This window comes from Populus trichocarpa, chromosome 18, assembly GCF_000002775.5.
Source record: "Populus trichocarpa isolate Nisqually-1 chromosome 18, P.trichocarpa_v4.1, whole genome shotgun sequence".
In the NCBI taxonomy this organism is placed as follows: Eukaryota; Viridiplantae; Streptophyta; class Magnoliopsida; order Malpighiales; family Salicaceae; genus Populus; species Populus trichocarpa.
Window position 1 is genome coordinate 371,649 of NC_037302.2, and position 19,986 is coordinate 391,634.

General features: G+C 34.6%; 4 protein-coding genes and 1 long non-coding RNA gene across 5 annotated transcripts; 3 read left to right on the forward strand and 2 right to left on the reverse strand.

Moving 5' to 3' along the window:
- Positions 1-546: 546 nt before the first annotated feature.
- LOC18107586 (L-arabinokinase) lies at positions 547-1,644 on the forward strand. Its single transcript, XM_024590321.2, has 4 exons — positions 547-650; positions 744-800; positions 1,167-1,236; positions 1,327-1,644. Exons 1-4 carry the CDS (start codon positions 552-554, stop codon positions 1,443-1,445), a joined length of 345 nt encoding a protein of 114 aa, XP_024446089.1. The 5' UTR covers positions 547-551; the 3' UTR covers positions 1,446-1,644.
- A 1,094-nt stretch (positions 1,645-2,738) lies between these two features.
- Positions 2,739-5,718, forward strand: LOC18107585 (putative disease resistance protein RGA3). Its single transcript, XM_024590185.2, has one exon. It carries the CDS (start codon positions 2,857-2,859, stop codon positions 5,716-5,718), a length of 2,862 nt encoding a protein of 953 aa, XP_024445953.1. The 5' UTR covers positions 2,739-2,856.
- Positions 5,719-6,899: 1,181 nt separating this feature from the next.
- On the reverse strand, positions 6,900-8,583 carry LOC112324894 (uncharacterized). The gene is made up of 3 exons (XR_002978874.2): positions 8,483-8,583; positions 7,683-7,754; positions 6,900-7,036 (listed from the first exon to the last, which is right to left on the reverse strand). It is a non-coding gene; the product is annotated as an uncharacterized LOC112324894 (long non-coding RNA).
- Positions 8,584-10,093: 1,510 nt separating this feature from the next.
- LOC18107584 (helicase SWR1-like) lies at positions 10,094-14,592 on the forward strand. The gene is made up of 4 exons (XM_006371786.3): positions 10,094-10,626; positions 12,227-12,323; positions 13,391-13,450; positions 14,201-14,592. The coding sequence occupies exons 1-4, from the start codon at positions 10,253-10,255 to the stop codon at positions 14,300-14,302; spliced, it is 633 nt and encodes a 210-aa protein (XP_006371848.3). The 5' UTR covers positions 10,094-10,252; the 3' UTR covers positions 14,303-14,592.
- Positions 14,593-15,126: 534 nt separating this feature from the next.
- Positions 15,127-15,942, reverse strand: LOC112325935 (fasciclin-like arabinogalactan protein 3). Its single transcript, XM_006371741.3, has one exon. The coding sequence runs from the start codon at positions 15,940-15,942 to the stop codon at positions 15,127-15,129; it is 816 nt and encodes a 271-aa protein (XP_006371803.3).
- Positions 15,943-19,986: the final 4,044 nt, after the last annotated feature.

A 19,986-nucleotide genomic window follows, 5' to 3' on the forward strand; every position in this document is an offset into this window, starting at 1 on the left:
GTTGAAACCCTTCTTTATATCTCTTAGATGTTGATCCAAGTCTTCTTTTTTTCTTACCATGGGTAACGAAGGAAAGTGGCATCAGTGATGATGTGAGCTTCCACCAAATTTCATAAAGCTTGCAAAAGATGCCTACACACCTGATCTCATTGCAGCATCAGACTGCATGCTTGGTCAGAATGATATTTTTGGCAGCTGAACTAAATTAAATGGTTTGAAACAGAAACTTAATGCGATTTCCATTTCTTCAGGGAAAATTGGATATGGCACTGTCAGTGAAGCCGCACTGTCAGTGAAGCCCTGGCATTCAAGCTACCATTTGTCTTTGTGCGAAGAGATTATTTCAATGAAGAACCCTTTTTGAGAAATATGCTCGAGGTGCAATAATTGTTTCCAAGTGTCATCATAATCTTTTGTTTTCTTCCTTTCTTCCTCTTCCTCTTATTCTTCAGTTCTCTCTGTGATTTTTTCTTGTAGCTCCTTTTACATCGTTTTGATACTAGTGAAATATGATGTCTTGAACCTGTGTTACTGATACTAGTGGTGTTGAGATGATTAGGAGAGATTTACTCACTGGTCACTGGAAACCTTATCTTGAACGTGCAATTAGTTTGAAACCATGCTATGAGGGAGGCATTAATGGAGGCGAGGTACTAACTTCCTGTCCTGATTTCTGTGATTTTCTTGACATGTTGTTTCTCAACAGTACTGATATACTGCTTTTGGATATTTTGAAATTGTAGGTGGCAGCTCACATTTTGCAGGAGATAGCTTGTGGTAAAAACTATGCTTCAGATAAGGTAAGCAAAGTTTTGATATCTAGTTTTACGAGGGGTGTAATCAGTAATGCATGTGTTTTGCATCAACATCGTTGAGGACAAGGTTTCTGTAATGATAATGTAACTATCTTCAAAGATAATTCCTTCAATTTTCAACCTTTCATTCCTTTGTGCTGAGTTTTTGAGATTTTTGCACATGGCTAAGCTGCCTTGATTCTTTTATCTGTGACAATTTTTGTTGTGTCAAAAACCTTGTACATTGTTAAAATGGTAGAATTTTTTTATGAAAAAAATTGGGTTACTAAATTCAGATTTACATTAAAATATTATTTCCTTGTCTTTGAATGGTCTAAAACAATTGTTCTGTTTTTCCTTGTGAGAGTGTAGTTCAGTGGAGCAAGGAGATTAAGAGATGCCAATGTCCTTGGTTATCAATTACAAAGGGTCCCAGGACGAGGTATCAGCATCCCAGAATGGTATTCAAGTGCTGAAAATTTGTTCTTTGATGAGACACTGAATTCTTTATTCTTTTAAAATTTTTATGCAGCTTTTTCCAGATGCACTGATGATTTTGAGATTCTACATGGAGATCTTCAAGGTCTTCCAGATACAAAGAGTTTCTCAAAGAGGTTAGCAGAGCTAGATACTGCACATGAGTCTGAGTAGAAGACTACTTGTAAGCTAGATACTGCATGCAAGTTAACATTTAACTTGGCCTATAGCTGGTTGTTTTTTTTCCTTTAATACGAACAAGAACAGTCATTTGAATTCTCATATGATATGGTATTTGAAACCTTTATCTTCGGCATTGAAATGGAATGTTTTATACCTCAAAAGGATGAAGATCTGGTATCTTCTCCTCACCCCACCCGCAAGCTGCTTTCCCATAGTCCCAATAACCGACCATCATTCTAATAGTGGCGAGCTTTCAGTTTTACAAAGACCACTTTGCCTGCTTTCTTTGTGCCCATGAAGGCAATAATGGGACATCGGCATGGCAAGCATTCTTAAAAAATGCAATTCATTGTTTGATTATTCAATCATTATATTTTTGTTTTCATTGGATAATTGATTCCTGTTGTGATTAAAGTCCCAGATTGACTGGTAACATCAATTTCAGTTGTTACTTACTATAGGTTCCTGGTATTCCAATACATGCAATAATGTAGGAGTTTGGCTGGACCTAATATGCACAGCAGAATGCTCAGAACCAATTAATGGCCTGCAAATCACTTTGTAAAATGACAGCATCATTAATTTGCTCACACATTGCATGAAAGTAAATGGCCACAATATCGCAGTTTGAAATATGCAGCAATGCACAAATCGCTACCACAGTGATGATACATTTTGAATGTGGGTTTTGCAGTAAAAAAATTGATATCTGGTGGAATAATAAGGCTGAAGTTGTCATTCAAATTAAGAAATTCTAGTAAATGATACGTTGTTTGAGAAACTTTTTTGAACAAACTGTAGGCTGGAGATGTTTGTAGTTACATCTGATTCCATCCGTGTTCCCCTTCTCTTAGTTTACTTGGTTGTTGCACTTGCTCAAGATTCTTGCTTAAACTACTGTATGTCCCGCAATAGTGTATAAATTGAATGGATTAAGGTGGCCATTGTTCTTGATACCTTCCATAAGCAATCTTAATGACACTAAGTGGGGTAAAGAATTCCTATCCAAATTTTATTTTTTTTCAAAAAAGAAAGATTTACGGAGTCACACGATAGCTTGCTCTTGTAAATATTGGAATATTTCTTCTGAGAAGTCGAAAGGAAAGAATAAAGGGCATTTCTTGGGGAAGACAATTATTCCAAAAAACCATCATGAGAGCAAAGATCTTTTGCTTCAATACATGAAATTAAGAGATTCCATGGCCTTTTCCAATGCACTATATATACATCAAGTAATAGATGATATGAAGCATCATCAAATCATAAGCTCCCCTTTGCATCCTTTTTTTATTTCTCCTCATTTCTCAACCAACCAATTACTCCCTATATTGCACATTCCCAAATTTATAATCCTTTTATTTCAATTTTATCCTCTCTCAACCATTCCTTAGTTCTGAATAATATGGCTGATGCTCTTGTTTCCGTAGTCTTGGAGCGGCTGAGCTCGATCGTTAGTGAGAAGGTGGGACAAAAAGTGAGGCTCTTTGTTGGTGTCAAGAACGAGGTTGAAAAGCTCACCAGCAGTTTCCGAGCCATCCAAGCTGTGTTTGCCGATGCAGAGGAAAGACAGTTGAAGGATCAGTTCGTCAAGCATTGGTTAGATCAACTCAAAGACGTATCTTACGACATGGATGACGTTTTGGATGAGTGGGACACTGCAATTGCAAAATTGCAAAGCAAGAATACAAGGAAGGTATGCTCTTTCATGATCTTCTCTTGCTTTCATTTTAGAGAAGTTGGTTTGCGTCATCGTGTTGCTTATAAGATAAAAGAGCTGAATGAAAGAATAGATGGCATTGTGGTTGAGAAAAATAGGTTCCACTTCAAATTATTGGAAGCGGGAATTAAGCAGCTTGAACATCATGAAACCGCTTCTGTTATAGATGTAAAAGAGGTTAAAGGTAGAGAAAAGGATAAAGTCAGGGTTATAAAAACGTTGTTGAGTGAGAGTAGTCAAGGACCAGCCCTCCGTACAATCTCTCTAGTAGGGATGGGAGGGATAGGAAAGACAACCCTTGCTAAGCTAGTTTTTAATGATCATGTGGTGAAGACCCATTTTAATAGGAGAATATGGGTTTGTGTATCAGATCCCTTTGATGAGACAAGGATTGCCAAGGAAATCCTTGAAGCTCATATGAGGTCCACCCAAAATTTAAAAAAATTAGAGACTTTGCTAGAAAAAATACAACAATCATTTAGGGAAAAGAAATTCTTGCTTGTCCTTGATGATGTGTGGAATGAAGATGCTACAAAGTGGGAGCAACTAAGAAACTCCCTCAAGTGTGGTTTGCCTGGAAGTAGGATTCTGGTGACCACACGTAATAGGAATGTTGCGAAGTGCATGGGCTCCTCACCCACTGACATTTTAGAACTAGGACTTCTCCCTCCTGAGGAATGCTGGTCATTGTTCAGTGAATTCTCATATTTTGAAAAGACCGATAGAGAGTTTGATAATTTAGAAGATATTGGTAGACAAATTGCAGTAAAGTGTGAAGGCCTGCCTCTTGCTGCAAAGACTTTAGGAAGTCTTTTGCGCTTCAAAAGAAGCAAAGCAGAGTGGGAAAGTGTCTTGCACAGCCATGTCTGGGAGATAAAAGAAGCTGAAAGCAATCTTTTGGCTCCTTTATGGTTGAGCTACCATGACTTGCCCTCTGAAGTGAGACGGTGTTTCTCATATTGTGCAGTCTTTCCAAAAGACTTCACATTTTACAGAGGTGATTTGATCAAACTGTGGATGGCACAAGGTTTCCTTCGGGAAACACAGAATAAAGAGATGGAAGTAATGGGTCGTGAGTGCTTCGAAGCTTTAGCGGCACGCTCTTTCTTTCAAGATTTTAAGAAAGAAGAGGGTGATGATAGCATTTATGCATGTAAGATGCATGACATGGTGCATGATTTTGCACAATTTTTGACAAAAAATGAAAGTTTTAATGTAGAGATTGATGGTGCGGCAGAGTCAAAGATAGACTCTTTTTCTAGAGATGCCCGACACTCCATGGTAGTGTTAAGAAAATATAAAACCTACTCATTTCCTGAAACCATCCATAGTTTGAAAAAGCTTCGCAGCCTGATTGTTGATGGTTATCCTTCATCGATGAATGCAACCTTACCTAACTTAATCGCTAATTTGAGTTGTCTGAGAACATTGAGATTGTCAAGATGTGGAATAGAAGAAGTCCCATCCAACATAGGAAAGTTGATACACCTGAGGCATGTTGACTTGTCTGGTAATCTAATTCGGGAGTTACCTGAAGAGATGTGTGAATTGTATAATATGCTAACTTTAGATGTCTCGGATTGTGAGAAACTTGAAAGATTGCCTGATAACATGGAAAAACTAGTCAAATTAAGACATCTCAGTGTTGGTAGATTGTTTGTAAAGATGAGAGGAGTTGAGGGGTTAAGTTCTCTTCGGGAATTAGATGAGTTCCATGTGAGTGGTAGTGGTGAAGTGTCTAATTTTGGAGATTTGAGAAACTTGAACCACCTTCAAGGATCTCTGAAGATAAGATGGTTGGGAGATGTGAAAGATCCAGATGAGGTTAAGAAAGCATTACTTAAGAGTAAGGAACACCTCACTTGTTTACGTTTATGGTTTGAATCGAGGATAGACAAGGGGACAATTCACGACGATGAAGTCCTTGAAGCCTTAGAACCACCTCCAAACTTAGAATTTTTGGAAATACGTTATTACCGAGGAATCGACCCAGTGTTTTCTAGTTGTATTAATAAACTAAGGGTTGTTGAACTCTCTGAGTGGGGGAAGATTGAGAATCTGCCTCCTTTGGGGAAGTTGCCATCTCTTGAAGAATTAACTATAAGTTGGATGGAATGCGTGAAAAAGATGGGTGATGAATTTTTGGGATTAGAAGTTGATCGTGAGGATGATGAGGATAGTGAGATTAGTATTGGAGAAATGACATCACCATCACCGTCAAATATTATTACTGCATTCCCCAAGTTGAAAGGTCTTACCATTTCGGATATGAGAAAGTGGGAAGAGTGGGAAGGAGGAGAAGGAGGGAGGTGGAGAAGAGGAAATGAAGATAAAACAAACATCTCCATTTCAATCATAATGCCATCTCTTCGTTCCTTGCTAATTTTGAAGTGCCCAAAATTGAAAGCACTTCCGGATTACGTGCTCCAGTCAACAACTATAGAGAAACTGCTAATAAAATCTAGCTCAATTCTAGAAGAACAATTCAAAGCAGGAGGAGAGGGCTGGCCCAACGACTCTCATATCCCAAGCATCACAATTATTTAAGGAGGGAGGTAATATCTTCTATTTATTAAATCTGACTTCACATTATTTATTAATAGAGAAATGTTGCTTAGTTAGTTTTAGCACTTTCTACTTAATTCTTCTACTTAATTTCTCCTCTTAATTGGCACTTTTAGGAACTTCCTAATTCACACCGTTTAATAAGAGAACAACAATAAATAATTGGTTGCAGGTAACTTCTATGTACAACTCTTTTATTTATTTATTTATTTATTTATTTTTTATTTTGGGTGTTCCTATTAGTGTGGTTTTACTGTATAATTAATTTAATAAAAGCAGCTTTGAAGAATTAAAATGAATAATAGCTTCGATGAATTAAGAGTGTAAATTATCCACCAATTTCTGAGTTCATCTATATAATCATCTTTCTTGAATGCCATGCAGCCGCCCAACAACAAGGGGAAAAGAAATATTCCCAGCGCTCAAATCCATCGGAAGAGGAGGAGGAGATGTGTATATATCCTTTAATTAATTAATTAATTATATTGTTTCTAACTTTGCTTTTTATTTTTTTTACTTATTGTTGTTGCCCTCTCTCTGTTTCTTATAATAGTTTGATTATTATCTGTACATTAAAACAAAATTGTTGCCTCAGCATATAAATTAATAAAAGTGTTTCCGTGATTGTCCCGTGGTTTTTCCCCTCATTTTAAGAGGGTTTTCCACGTAAAATTATCGTCTCTTCTCTCTCTCTTTTAATTTTTTCCTTTCTTGTTCTGCTGTTCCTTACAGTAAACATGACTTTCAACAGCATTTTCTTCAATATTTTCTCAAAAAATGTTGTTGCCAATTTTATATTCTCTTCATTTCATTTTGATTTTTTATTTAAAAATTATAAAATATTTAAAAACAAGTAGATGGGATGGAGAGTTTGATGAGGGAATTTGTTTTTGGTAGAAAACATACCATTAAATTTGTCACGACCCGAATCCCGGGTCCATGACCGGCAACGCAGGGGCGGTGCCGGAAGGACACCCCGCCCGCGCTAAGCCTCAAAACAGACATATCAAAAGAATAATTTATTCAAAATTACGCAGCATTTCATAATCTTCAGAAATATTATATTATTCAAAGCTGATGAAACCAAAAGGTAGTTTAAAACTCCTCATCAGTAATTAAAACAAAAACAATAATCCATAATACTCATTACATTGTCAAAATTCTAACTTAAAACAAGGTAATAGTGGAGCGTCTAAGACATCGAATCAAACAGCCTTGAAAGATAAGCAAGGCATACTGACCCAAAACTGAAGAAGCAGGAACACTCAACAAGGTTCACCTGCTATCAGAAACTAAGAACCTGAAATAATATTAAGAATGAGGGGTGAGTTCAACCAACTCAGTGAGGGAATAATAATTAATATACATTTTAGATATTCTTGATATTAATAGTTCGCAAGATCATTTATCTTGATATACATATACATATACATATACATACTAAACATATTATATACATATCATATACATACAAAACATATCATATACATATCATATACATACTAAACGTATCATCATAACGTAGTGGACTACATGTCAGAGATCAGATGACACCCGGAGGTGACCAGATGACACACGAAGGTGACCAGATGACACCCGAAGGTGACCACTGTGGGATGATCAGTCGCCACAGGCTGATGCCTCTCTCACCAGCTAGGTTTACAGAATATTATGTGCACATAGGCTAACTACTCTCTGTTAGCATGGAGTTACTGACAAGTCCCATATCAAGGCATAATAGATATTCACATAATCATCAAAGAAACGTATATCATATCAAATAAAATTTACTTTGACAGATTGCGAGTGCAAATTCAAGAATAAATGAGTACTCAGAAATAAAGCAACGTATATAAATATTCAAGAAATTTACTAATTGTACTCATCATATAATCAACATACGTATTTATTTATATTATATGCATATTAAAGATTATTCCACTCACCCGGAAAATATAGAACTAAAAGGAATGTCAGACGAAAGACCCGAAAATCCTATTGAGGATCGTTAGGAGAACCTACAACAATATGAAAATATACTCAAAAGCAACTCAAACAAGAGATCCCAATGCATAAAATAAAACTAGGTTTAGTCTCCTAAGTTTATGGACTAAAACGACAATTTTCCAAAACAGGGACCAAAACGTAATTTTACCAAAATTGGACCAATCTGGAAAATACATAACTATACTGAATTTTCACCCATAAACCATCCTTAATTCTGTCTAGAACGAACCAGGGACCGAATTGAAATTTTCATAAAGTTCAGGGACTAAAATGTAAATTCCCAAAATTGAGGGACCAAACTGAAAATATTCCAAATCAATTATCAAACTCAGATTCATCATCCTTAACCTCATAATAACACTGTACAGAATCTCAAAATACAATTAGGGGTCAAATTATAATTTTCCCAAAGTTTAGGGACTAAACTGTAATTTCATAAATTGAGGGACCAAATTGAATTTTCATCATCTTCAACCTCAAACCCAAAATTTCACAGATTACCTACTGTCATCTCCTGATTTCTAACACAATTTCACCATTCAAACAAAATCACAACTCAAAATCATCATATTTACCTCCAATCTCTCACAATCAACTAATTAACCAATTACCCACAACAATCAACCCATAACATTCCAATTAATTCATCAATCAAACTCAAAACACAATATTCAAAACCCTAACATTTATCAAAACAGAACTTAAAGCTTAAAGAACACACATTTATACATAATCTTACCTTTAAACTTATTTCCTCCAATTCTCTTCTCCTTTCCTTATCTTTCCCTCTTTTCTCTTCTTCTTCCTCCCCTTTTCTTCTCTTCTCCCGTCAGTTTTCACTTTTAAAACACAGCTCTCTCTCTTCTATTTTCTTTTCTATTTATATTTATCAACTCTTTGTTCAATTACTACAATACCCCTTATTCATTTATACTCATTTTTAGCCTTCAAGGGCTTTATTGCCTTTTACCTACTCATTTAATTTCAAAACATCACAAAATTAACTATAATCAACGATGATCTAAGAATTATTTAATTATTTTTATGTTATAAATATTATTTATCTTTTATAAACTAAGAGTATTAAATTATAATTAATTTGCAACAAAACAAAATCCCAAGCAAGATTGTTAAAATCGCAAGTTAACTCGTAATTAAAATCGTAAGATTTTACGAGTTAACATGTATCTAACGTGCTAATTGGACTAAAAACTCGAAACCAGTAAAATCAAACTTAACTGGTGCAAAATCGATAAACTCGGTCTGATTTTACGAGTTTACTAAATTTATGATATGAACCAAGCCAGGTCTAAATTTGGCCTTAAAATGTCTGCTAATTAGTTTTGCGAGATTGAACATATCTTTCAAACTGTATATTGGATAAAGCTGAAATTTTATAGGAAAATATTAGATACATGAAAATATATTGTGGTAAATTTTCAGGTCAAATGGAGTTAACAAACATAATATTTCAGATGGTCAAATTTAGTAAACTAATATTGTCAAATATGTCAAACAATACCTTCGTGTACTATTTGAGACATATTTAAAGTTACCGGTGGAATTTTGCTTCGATTAAAGTTAGGATAAAACTATACATCTAAAACTTTCCAACTATATATCATAGACCCAATAATTCATCCAAATGAGAGAGAACGACATGTTTGAAATCAGGACTCAAATCTGCCAAGAATATACAAAAAATAAAGATTCAGGCTATATGGAGAAATTTTAACATGAAAACATTTTTTATTATTTAATTTATTTAATTTTAAATAATTATTTTTAATTTGAATTTTTTCTAGCACAATAGACATTGTTTAGGAGTTTATTTCATTATTGAATTGTGTTAATTAATTACTAATTTAAACTTATTAGCTTGCAATCCAAAATGGGTCTATCAAGATTTATTGTAACGGAAACAACTAGGTTGTCAGTAGGTTTATATGTGTTTCCTATCTTTTTAGTGATTCCCCTGTATTGAAAAAATTTGTTCTGAAAATTTTTATTTCTCCATGTCATTAATTTATTAATTCATACTATCTATTTCTCTCATTTTATTTAGATTATTTATTGATTATAATATTGTTGATTCATTTTATTAGATTTTAATATAATTTAATTTTTTAACTAAAATTATCAATATATAATTAATTAAAAATAATTACTTATAATTTTATATTATATTTTTTTTATATGATGCCAAAAAAAAAATTATTAACAACCGTGGAACCTGATATATATCGTGTCCAAACCCTGCTGGCACCTTCTTCCACGTGGTACAATCTTATCCTTTCAACCCCTAATCACTTCCGATCACCCCACCAAACCCAATCACAGATCGTCCCTTGACAAAAAGCGCGGGAAAACGAAAAAAAGCCAAAAAAATAAAGATATAAAAAAAATAAAAAATCCGACACGCGAACCATTTCACGGCTGTCCACGCAGGGTGAGAAGGAAGCCGAGCTCGTCCGGACTCTCATTTCGTTCTCGTTTTTCCTTTCTTCCTATGGCGCCTAGAAAGAAGGCTGAAGAGACGAAATCGACGTCGTCGGAGAAGCCAGCGACTAGGAGGTCGGCTCGGATGACTCGGAGCACAGCTAAGCGATTCAATGCGAAGCTGACTGAGTTACCGACCGAGTCGGGAAAGAAGAGAAAGCAAGAGAAAGCAGCAGAGAGTAAGGAGAAGAAGGTGAAGACTCATGTGAAAGAAGAAGCGGAAACTAAGACTTCGTCTTCCTCGGAGGCTGAGGTGGAAGGTAAAGCAGAGGAAGTTGAAGAAGAAGAACCGGAGGCCGACGAGGACGGAACGAAAGAAGAAGATGCTAAGGAAGAGAGTCCCGCTGGTGATGCAGTTACTAAGACTATTGTGATTGAACATTGGTGAGTTTTTCTATTTTTTTTAGGTTTTGTTTGGTTTGTGAGAAAGTAGAGGAAAACACTAAACTGGCGAAAAAGTGAATAGTCTTTTATTTAATTAAGCGAGTGTTTTCTTATCTAATTTCTTAAAAAATTATGTGAGTGTTTTTTTGGTTTTGGGAGAAATAATAGTGGAGTTAGAGTCTTAGGTACTTGGTTTCTGATTTATTTTTCTTCTTGGTTGCTGAGAAAATGGAAGAAGGTAGAGGAAACTGCGTTGAGATTTCAAGCCCTGGGTTGGTTTTTTTTTTTTTTTTTGTGCGTGTTTGTAATTGATTTAAAAGTGTGAACTGTAAATTAGGCTTAGAAAAGTGGTTTTTTCAGTCTTGAGAGGATTGGGGATTTTTGTTTCTAGGGTTAGTTGAATTCGTGATTGAGTATTTTACTCTAATCAATTTTGACTCTCTTTCCCTGATTGTGTTTGGTTTCAAAGAAAATAGAGGTGTAATGAAAGAGGGTTGATAGAGTAGTTTTTCAATAAACTTGGGGGTGGGTTTATTTTGAGTAAGCGAAATTAGATTAATAACTTTTTGTTTTGGTCAATTTTGATGTCTGTCTTCAATTTTTCTTGTCTTTTTGGGGTTTGGAGAAATAAGAAATAGTATTATTGTTTCTAATTAGAAAGTCTGTTTGGCTGCCCAGAAATTGGTTGAAAGGAAAGGGTTAAACGGTTAGTGTCCCATCCCAGGAAATTAATTGGAAATGCTGTTTTATTTTTGAAAATTAATCTGGTTGTTTTCTAGGGAAAATGGAGTAGTCCTCTTAAGGTTTTAGTTTCTGGTTCTTGCTGTGCATGATAGGAATATAGAAGCATTGTTTGTATCTAATCGGATCTTTTTTGGCCGGGATCTGTTTCCTTTGGTGTTTAGGAAGGAGAGTTGAAATCTGCTCTGTTTTTAGGCGGTGTTTGTTTTTGTGCTCCAACCCTGTTTTTGAAAAATTTTGATTTTTTTTTTACTTTATTTTTTGTGTTTTTGGATCGTTTTGATGGACTGATGTCAAAAATGAATTTTAAAAAATAAATAAAAATATTATTTTGATGCATTTCCAAGCGAAAATCACTTTAAAAAACAACCACTACCACTATATCAAACACTATCTTAAACTTTGATTCGACTTACATATCTTGGCTTGAGGTTATTTGATCTTTTAATTTTTTTTCCTGTTAGAACCTGTAGCAGTGAAGTTGAGTATTTTCACTTCATGTGTCGGATTTTAAAGAAGGTTGAGGAACTTGATAGAGATAAAAACTTATTTATTTGTTTATTTAGTTAGTTTGGAATGGTTTGAACTTCAAAATATAGAATGATGGTTTTGTTCAGCATTATTTAGTTTTTCTAGTGAGTAATCTTGCATTTTAAATTACCAATATGAAAACATCTACTTGATGGCTGAGGTGTGTTTTCATAGGAAAGTTCTGTTGCATAGGGCATTAAGTGTCATTATGATTCAAGGAATTATTGCATAAGTGTTTATTCATGTTTTTTTTTTTGGGCAATATGCCCCTAGCTAAGTGTCATTATTCATATGATGCATTTTCTAATCCATATGTTGATTCTTGCAGCAAACAGTGCAATGCATTCAAGACAAGAGCTATTCAGGTGAAAGATGGTCTGTTGAGTGCCTTTCCTGGTATCTCCGTGTTACTCAATCCTGAAAAGGTACTTTTGCTGGGCGATCTAACTTCTTTACACAGCTATTAGTTGAATCTAGCCTTGAGCTTCTTTTTTGTTTGCCAAAGACATTGAGTTAAATGATGTTTTTGATAATCTAATGCTTTGTGTACATTGGTAAATTTCTTCTTTAGTGCCCTTCTCATGGACACCCAATCTCATACACTGAGGGAAATGGCATAATGCAGCTATTTTTAAATTTTGTAGTGGGAGCTTTTCAATAATCCAAAGTGTTCTGCATTTGGCTCAATTACTTATTTTTTTACTTCTGTAATTGATGCGTATTCATCTGGGTAAAAAAGCACATTCGTGTCCAGTTTTAAAAATCTGTTGTATCATGACCTTTTCAACAATCTAATGCTTTGTGTACTTGGATGAGTATCTGGTACAGTGCTCTTGTTGTCAGAACTTCTTTATGCGCGTGAAAAGGCAGATTTGTGGCTAGTTGCTGTGATTTCTTTTATTGAGGGCTTTTACTTATTGCATTATGTATAGGGTCATATTTTGAGCATTGTCATATTTTGGAATGCTATGTATTATTTGAAATTGCAGTGAAAATCAAAGATTTACAAGCTTGGGTCATGTGTTACCTTGATTCAATTATGAATTGACGATGTGGTTATGTAACAATGGTATTATCTCGGATGTTTATGCTGTTTATTGCATACATTAGACATTTCAACATTGTTTCTTGTGAATCCAAACTCTACAGTTCTTTACGTGCAAAATATGGACACAAAAAGAAAGAAAGAAATGGAGATTGACGTTGATATTTTTTATGATATTAAAACCAAAACCTCGATGCATGCATATGCCAAGCTGTTTATCATTATTTTGATTGTCATGGTCAAAGTTTTGTCCTTTTCCTGGTGTTAACCAAGTAATTGCTGTTGACGTCAACTGATAAGGTCTTTGATAACACATAGCATAGGGACAACAAGTTTTCTTTGCAGAAGGATTATCTGCCATCTTACTGGCATATTGTTTGGTGTTTTAACTTCTCCTTTACTTGCATATTTTCTGTTTAATTGATGTTTCTCTCCAACTCTCAACAGCCTAGAAGGGGATGCTTTGAAATACGGGAAGAAGGTGGGGAAACATTCATCAGTCTTCAGGTAAAATTCACACCTGAAGTATCTATTGATAGTCTCTTTAGTTCATCAATTTGTATGGCTGATGCATTTTTTTATTTTAATTTTGTTTCATTCTCTTAAAACCTTTAGGAATGGTTAATTTTATCATGCCCGCAGAGTTTCCATATTTAACAAAGATCAGTACTCAATGATTTCTGGTAAAAACTTGTGAGTTCAATTTTAAAATATGAGATAGCTTTTTAAAATATGAGATAGCTTGAATAATAATTTGTTCTTTGTTTTATCTGAGATGTCATGAACTAATGATTTTCTTCAAAACCTTCATCTTTGTACCTTAAAAGGCTTAAACAAGTCCAAGTCTAAAGCACCATTTTCTGTGGGTCTAAAAAAGAGCGAGTGGTGGTTAAATCAACAATTCCGCATGGCGCATGCAATAGCCCTTCTTCTGTCAGTGAGGGGTAAAAATTCGCATTAGTAAAACGCCATTTTATATGATGTTTATTTTGTAATCTTGGACGAAAACTAGGTCTTTGGTGAAATTGTACATAATTTACAGATATGTTAGCTCTTGGGACTTGGCTCAGTTTGTAAAAGATTCTTGATTTGAATCTAGCTATTCAAGAAGAATTTAAGTAAATGTTTGAATTAACAAGATCAGACAGGGTCCCTTCCCATATTTATTTAAAAAAATTATCTGACATACTTTGCTAAAGTAGCCTTTGCTGGTGCTTGAAATTGTTTCATTTTTGCTCCGCCTGTCATCTATTGCAGAACATGAAAAGACCGTTTCCACCTTTGAAGGCACTTGACATGGACCGAGTCATCTCGGATATAATTGACAGGGTCAGAAGCTCAACCAATGCATCTGGATGAATCTGGTTGAATTACAAGAGAGTCCTTTTTTGGGGGGGTTTCATCGAAAGTTAACCAAGTTAATCTGGTTCAATGGTCAAAACCTTAAAAGAGCACTGATCGTAGGTGTGGATTAATGATTATGCATTTCCTAATTATTCTTCTGATTCTGTTAAGGTGAGCCTTACAGCCATTTTGGATATTCTTGAGAAGCTCATATGATGAGCCTGTGCGGACAAGCGGATTCATGTTTGTGTATTTGAAATGTTTTTACCACAGCTAATGAATTCAGGAAAGTGGTTCTTCGGATCGATGTTTGATCATTGTCTTGATTATGGAGCTTGATTTTACAATTTCTTTTTATCGATTTGGTTTTCTGATTTTCATCAGAATGTTCAAGTAAGATTGTTAACCAAATACACTCCAGATCATTTATTTCTGTCAAATTGCTGTGAAATCTTGGCAGCAATAAGGCCCGACTGCCCTCCTCAGGCAGGATACTTGACGCTTTAGCTACAGCACTGCAACGGTTGATATGCACACACAGCATCCAGTATCCATCGTAAAAAAGGTGAAGAAAAAAAGTTGTGGTTGATGAAAAATCAAGGCATGTTCATAAAGCATGTAAACATTTTGAATTTGCAATCTATAAGTATAAATCAGACTAAACTTGTATGCCCCCATTAGGCCTCCAACTTCATTTCAAATTGAGGTGATTGGAGGGGGATGTAATCAAATGTAGCACAAAAGACATTGATTCTTGTGCTAACTTCCATGCTATCCAGCTTCGGTTTTCTCAATTCTTTTACCTAGTTTTTCTTCTGCCTTGTTCTATTGCTTGCCTTTCAAAAACCCATCATGCAGGCCAACAATCCTATCACCACGACGGCACCACCAGCATGCATTTGTGAAGAAGCAGCTTCAGCAGTTGTTTCATCTGCCATTGGTGCATCAGCCAATGGAGAGGCTGTGGGTACATCAGCTACTGGTCCATCAGCAGCCACTGGCCCCTCGGTCGGTGATTCAGTTGGAGTGGATGGTTCCACCTTGGATGGTGCAGGAGCCTTGGAAGGAGATTTGGCAGTTGGAGCTGGTGCCTTCTTGGGAACGGCAGCAGGTGGTGGTGGAGGAGCATTGTTCTCAATCCCTGGAGCCTCAATAGGTTCGCTGACTTGGAGCACCGAAATGTTATAAGGCTGTGCGTACACGGGTTTGACAAGTGATGCGACGAGAGGAGCACCTTTCACTGCTGAACCGAATTTGATTCCCTCAGCAGTTCTGCTAATATTCAAGAAACCTTGTCGATCATCTGCAGCGCCACTAGCTTGGTACAAGGTGGTGACGATAGTGCTGGCCTTTTTAAGTTTTGAAAGCTTTATTTGATCATAGTAATCAAGAATTACATGCGCACTCAAGATCCTCTTGGCAATGTCCAAGGGTCTTCCAGAGAGCCCACCAATCGAGCTATTATCGAGAGCAAGCACAGTGATGGTTTCTCGGCTGCTCATTTCCTTGGCGAGCCCGCTTTGGGTTAGGAGATCATTGAAGCTAACAAACTCAGGGTATTGTGCAAGGATCTTGGTGATGTTGAAGGCCGTGGAGGTTGAGGAGATTAAGCACAAGATTGCAATGAAGAGGAGGGAAGAGACCTTGAAATCCATCTTTGTGAAAGGATGCTGCCAAACCCTTCCTCCTTATTATTAATATTATTATCTCTTCTGTTGGAATTCGAAGCAGATAATGCTGAGACCTTTATAGGCATGTTGAGATGTTGACCAGAAACAAGATGCTGACCAATTGATGGCTGAGAATGAATTTCTCTTACAGATCAGGATATATGAGGTTTCGAATTTGCATGTCATCAATCATGATGTGTTGTTTGGTTGGGCTTTAACAATGGAACGTGGTTTTAGAGAGTTGTTGATTATTAGAAATGCTTTCATGGACTAAATTTAGAGCTTTCTATCTGAGTGTTGTCAGGATTGCACTGTAAATACCTAACCTTCCATCTAATTAATGCAACCCTTGTTCCCAATCTAGTCCTATTTTCTAACAAATTTGACTACTAATTTTACAATGATAAACATTTTATTTCGAAATTGATATTATTTAGAATGATGTATGATTATTTGTATTTTAAATCAGATGAATCTCGATAATTCTCTAATCTTTCTCTTTAACTTAGGTTGAGTTTCAAATTAAATTAGGTGTGAGATAACTCAATTTAATTTGATATTAAAACCTAATCAAAACTCGGTTAATTTTTTTTTTTTAAAAAAACATCATTTTAAATTAATTAAAATTAACCTTTTAACTCTATAATCCGGGTAAAGCTAGGTTTAATAACTTTATTTTGACAAAGCAGATTTCTAGCAACTGAAAGCAATGAAAGTTTTTCGGTGTTCATGTTCAAATTATTTCCTAATTAAGGGGATGTCACGAGATGAACAAAAGAGAAGCAAATTATTGAACAGACATGGAATGGGGCAAAATCTAATCCCATCAAAATTGGTTATGAGCTCATGTTGGGCTATATTTGGTCAAGCAAAGTGTTGGGCTTGGAGAATTGGGTAGGGAAATCAAACCCATATATGAACAGGCCATTTTGTAGATTAGGAATTCGAAGTCCACAAACTTCAGTTTCAAAGAAGCCTAAGGGTGTTTTTTTAGCATCGGTGATGATGATGAATTGACAATATCTATAATAATAACAAGAATAGGAATAATCCCGCATTAGGGAGGCTTTAGTCGGTTAGTTAACATAAGTTTTTATATTAGATTTATAATGAAATTTAAATTTATAATACTAATTAAACATTAACACATATATGAGAAATAATTTTAATCTCTTAAAAATTCTTGTGTATATATATGAATAATCTATTTTTCTTATGGGTTAGAATCATTATTACTATCCTTAGTAGTTAATTTCAGTAAATCTCAGTGTTCTTACTTATTTAAAATTGATATATTTTCATCATTTAAAAACATAATTATACCAAAGTACATCAATGAAGGTTTGAGGTAATTAGAAATCATATTTGATTGATATTTTTTATAAATTATGATTGTGTATTCTCTAGAACATATAGATATTAATTTTAAAGAGAAAAGAGGATCGAATAAGATATAGATAGACAATATCATTTACTTTATAATCATTGAGTAGGTGTTCAGCACTGATGTGAATATATGATTTTTATAATCAATATTAAGTGTAGATACTTTTCCGAGCTTTCATGACCTTCTAATACACGTAATTCAGGGTCGCTCTCAATATTAATCATTAAAAAACAAAACCATTTCAAAAGATATGTTTAATAAAATCTAGCAAGTTAAAAGGAATAAATACCCTGCTCATTGCACACCGTATTTATTCTTCTTGGATGAATGAATGGGAATATGGCTGTACCAAATAAAGATTGCTCTAATAATATTTAACAAAGTAATTAAGATTTAATCAATCCCACTGTAATTCTTGTTCCCTCTCCTTTCAACTTTTCCAATATTCCCCCGAGAGAGCTAGAGATTTCTTCACGGTACTTGCTGCTAATTCGAGTTATACCTCATCTAATAGCCTTTAACTTTGGTACTATTCTCTCTTAATCTTGCTTTACGTGACTAATATGTTAATAAGTGCCCAAAATGTTAGTAAGCACATATGCTGTCTTCTCTTAATATATTGCTTGTTGCTCTTCCATAGAATTCTGTGGAACTCTTTGATGGTTTTTGTGCACAGGTAATTGGATCGCTCTCTAGGAAAAGGAGAAGAAAAGGTAAGGGCTAATACACGTTGTCTTCCATAAGATTGCTTAACTATAGTTTAATTAAGTAATTAAGTCAATGATAATCCTTGGGTTGTCGGGTATTTATGCCTCGAAGGGCCAATTTCCTTACAAAACCTTTATGTTTTTACTAAATAATTGTGTGTGTGATTAGGTACATATCCCTTCAAGGGTCCCCAAACCCTCCCCCCTTTTGCTCTCTCAACATTCTCTATGATGAGATCATAGCCGCCAAGCACATCTTCATCGTTATTTGTAAACATAAAGATGGAGTTTCAAACTTGAGATTTTTTATAAATAAAAAATAGAATGTTAATGTCAATTAACTTTAAGGACCGTTATCTTTTTTTTTTTAATTATATTCTATTAATAGTGTTAACGTAAGAGTAAAATATAAGAAAAACAAAGATGTATTTAATTAAAGAAATAGAAAGATAATAAATATGTTTATGAAACAATTTTGAAATAAATTTTCTGTACATTCAAAACAGAAAATACTGCTGTCTTTTATATTCCAAGATAATAATCAAATATTATAAAAAAATAACTCTAAATAATCATTTTAACTTTTATTAAAAAAATAAAATCAGATCGGTTTTTACACATAGATTACTTATATAAAAACAATTAGATTAAACAATTTATGCTGCAATGGACATCATGGCCGTATGAAATAGCCAATCTACAGATCCCATTGGATGAAATTATTTTGAAAATTAAACACAAAAATTTCAAATTATTAGGTTTTGATGATCAGCATGACATATACATATCAAAGCGACACTTACCCTTTTCTTTTGATTCTCAATGGGAATTGGATAAAAACAAAGCCTATTGATAAGGATCATGAAAGTGGTAAAATTGTCCCACCCAGCCATCCAAATTCCCTTTGTAGCTAGAAAGTAAGGATTAAAAGGAGGCTGAAATATGGGTTGAAGCTCGAGGATACAAAAAAAAAAAAAAAAAAAAAAGGAAAATCTTGACGATATGATTTTGTCGTCCTCCAAAATTCTAGCAAATTCATGAGCAGACAAATAAATGATTAGGATTTGACATGGATACGACAAAACGATGTATCTTGGTGCAAACTAAGCACCTTCCTTTACACATGTTTTCCTGTTCCTTATTCCATGCAGCTTATTTTTTCTGGTTTTGTCTCTCTCCTATGCCTGCCCCAGCGTGGATGTCACCGGCTGTGTATTTCCTTTTTATCCAGTTTTGATTTTTATAGTATCTTTAGGTAATTTTTTTATGATTTTTATAGTATGTAATTTTTTAATGAGATTAAGTCTTTTTATTTGAATTTAATTTAAACCATTTAAATATGAACTGATATGTATATGGATAAATTTTCTCTCTACATGCTGTCCTTAGAATATTGGCATACGAAATCATGTTTCTCTCCTACACATATTCTGATAAATTAAAATAGTGTTTAATTGTTGTTTTAAAATAAAAAAAATATAAAGATAATTATGATAAAATTGTTATTTAGAGATGAAAGAAATTCGTTCAAAAATTATTAATAGGGGATGGAATAGGGGATAAATTAATACTGGGAATTAGCAGTATGATTCCCTCATTCTCTTTTGGTTCTTTAAATGCTTGTTTCCAGCATAACAGCTGTGGTTGGAATCACCTAGAACTATAAAGTCATATGTGGTGTGACAATGTTAAAAGTTGATCCAAATCCTAATGAAAAACGGAATCACAAATTTTATTTTTTTCATTTTCTTCTGAAGTGTGCATATCTTTATTCATACCCAGGAAAAATAAAATAAAGTAATGCATGACAGATGGAGCTGGAGAGGGTGGTGGGGGGATCGATGATGTTATAAAAAAAACATAGAAGGATGTCGGCATCACTTAGGGTTTCACCAAATCATAATATATGTATACACACACATACACATGGGTTTG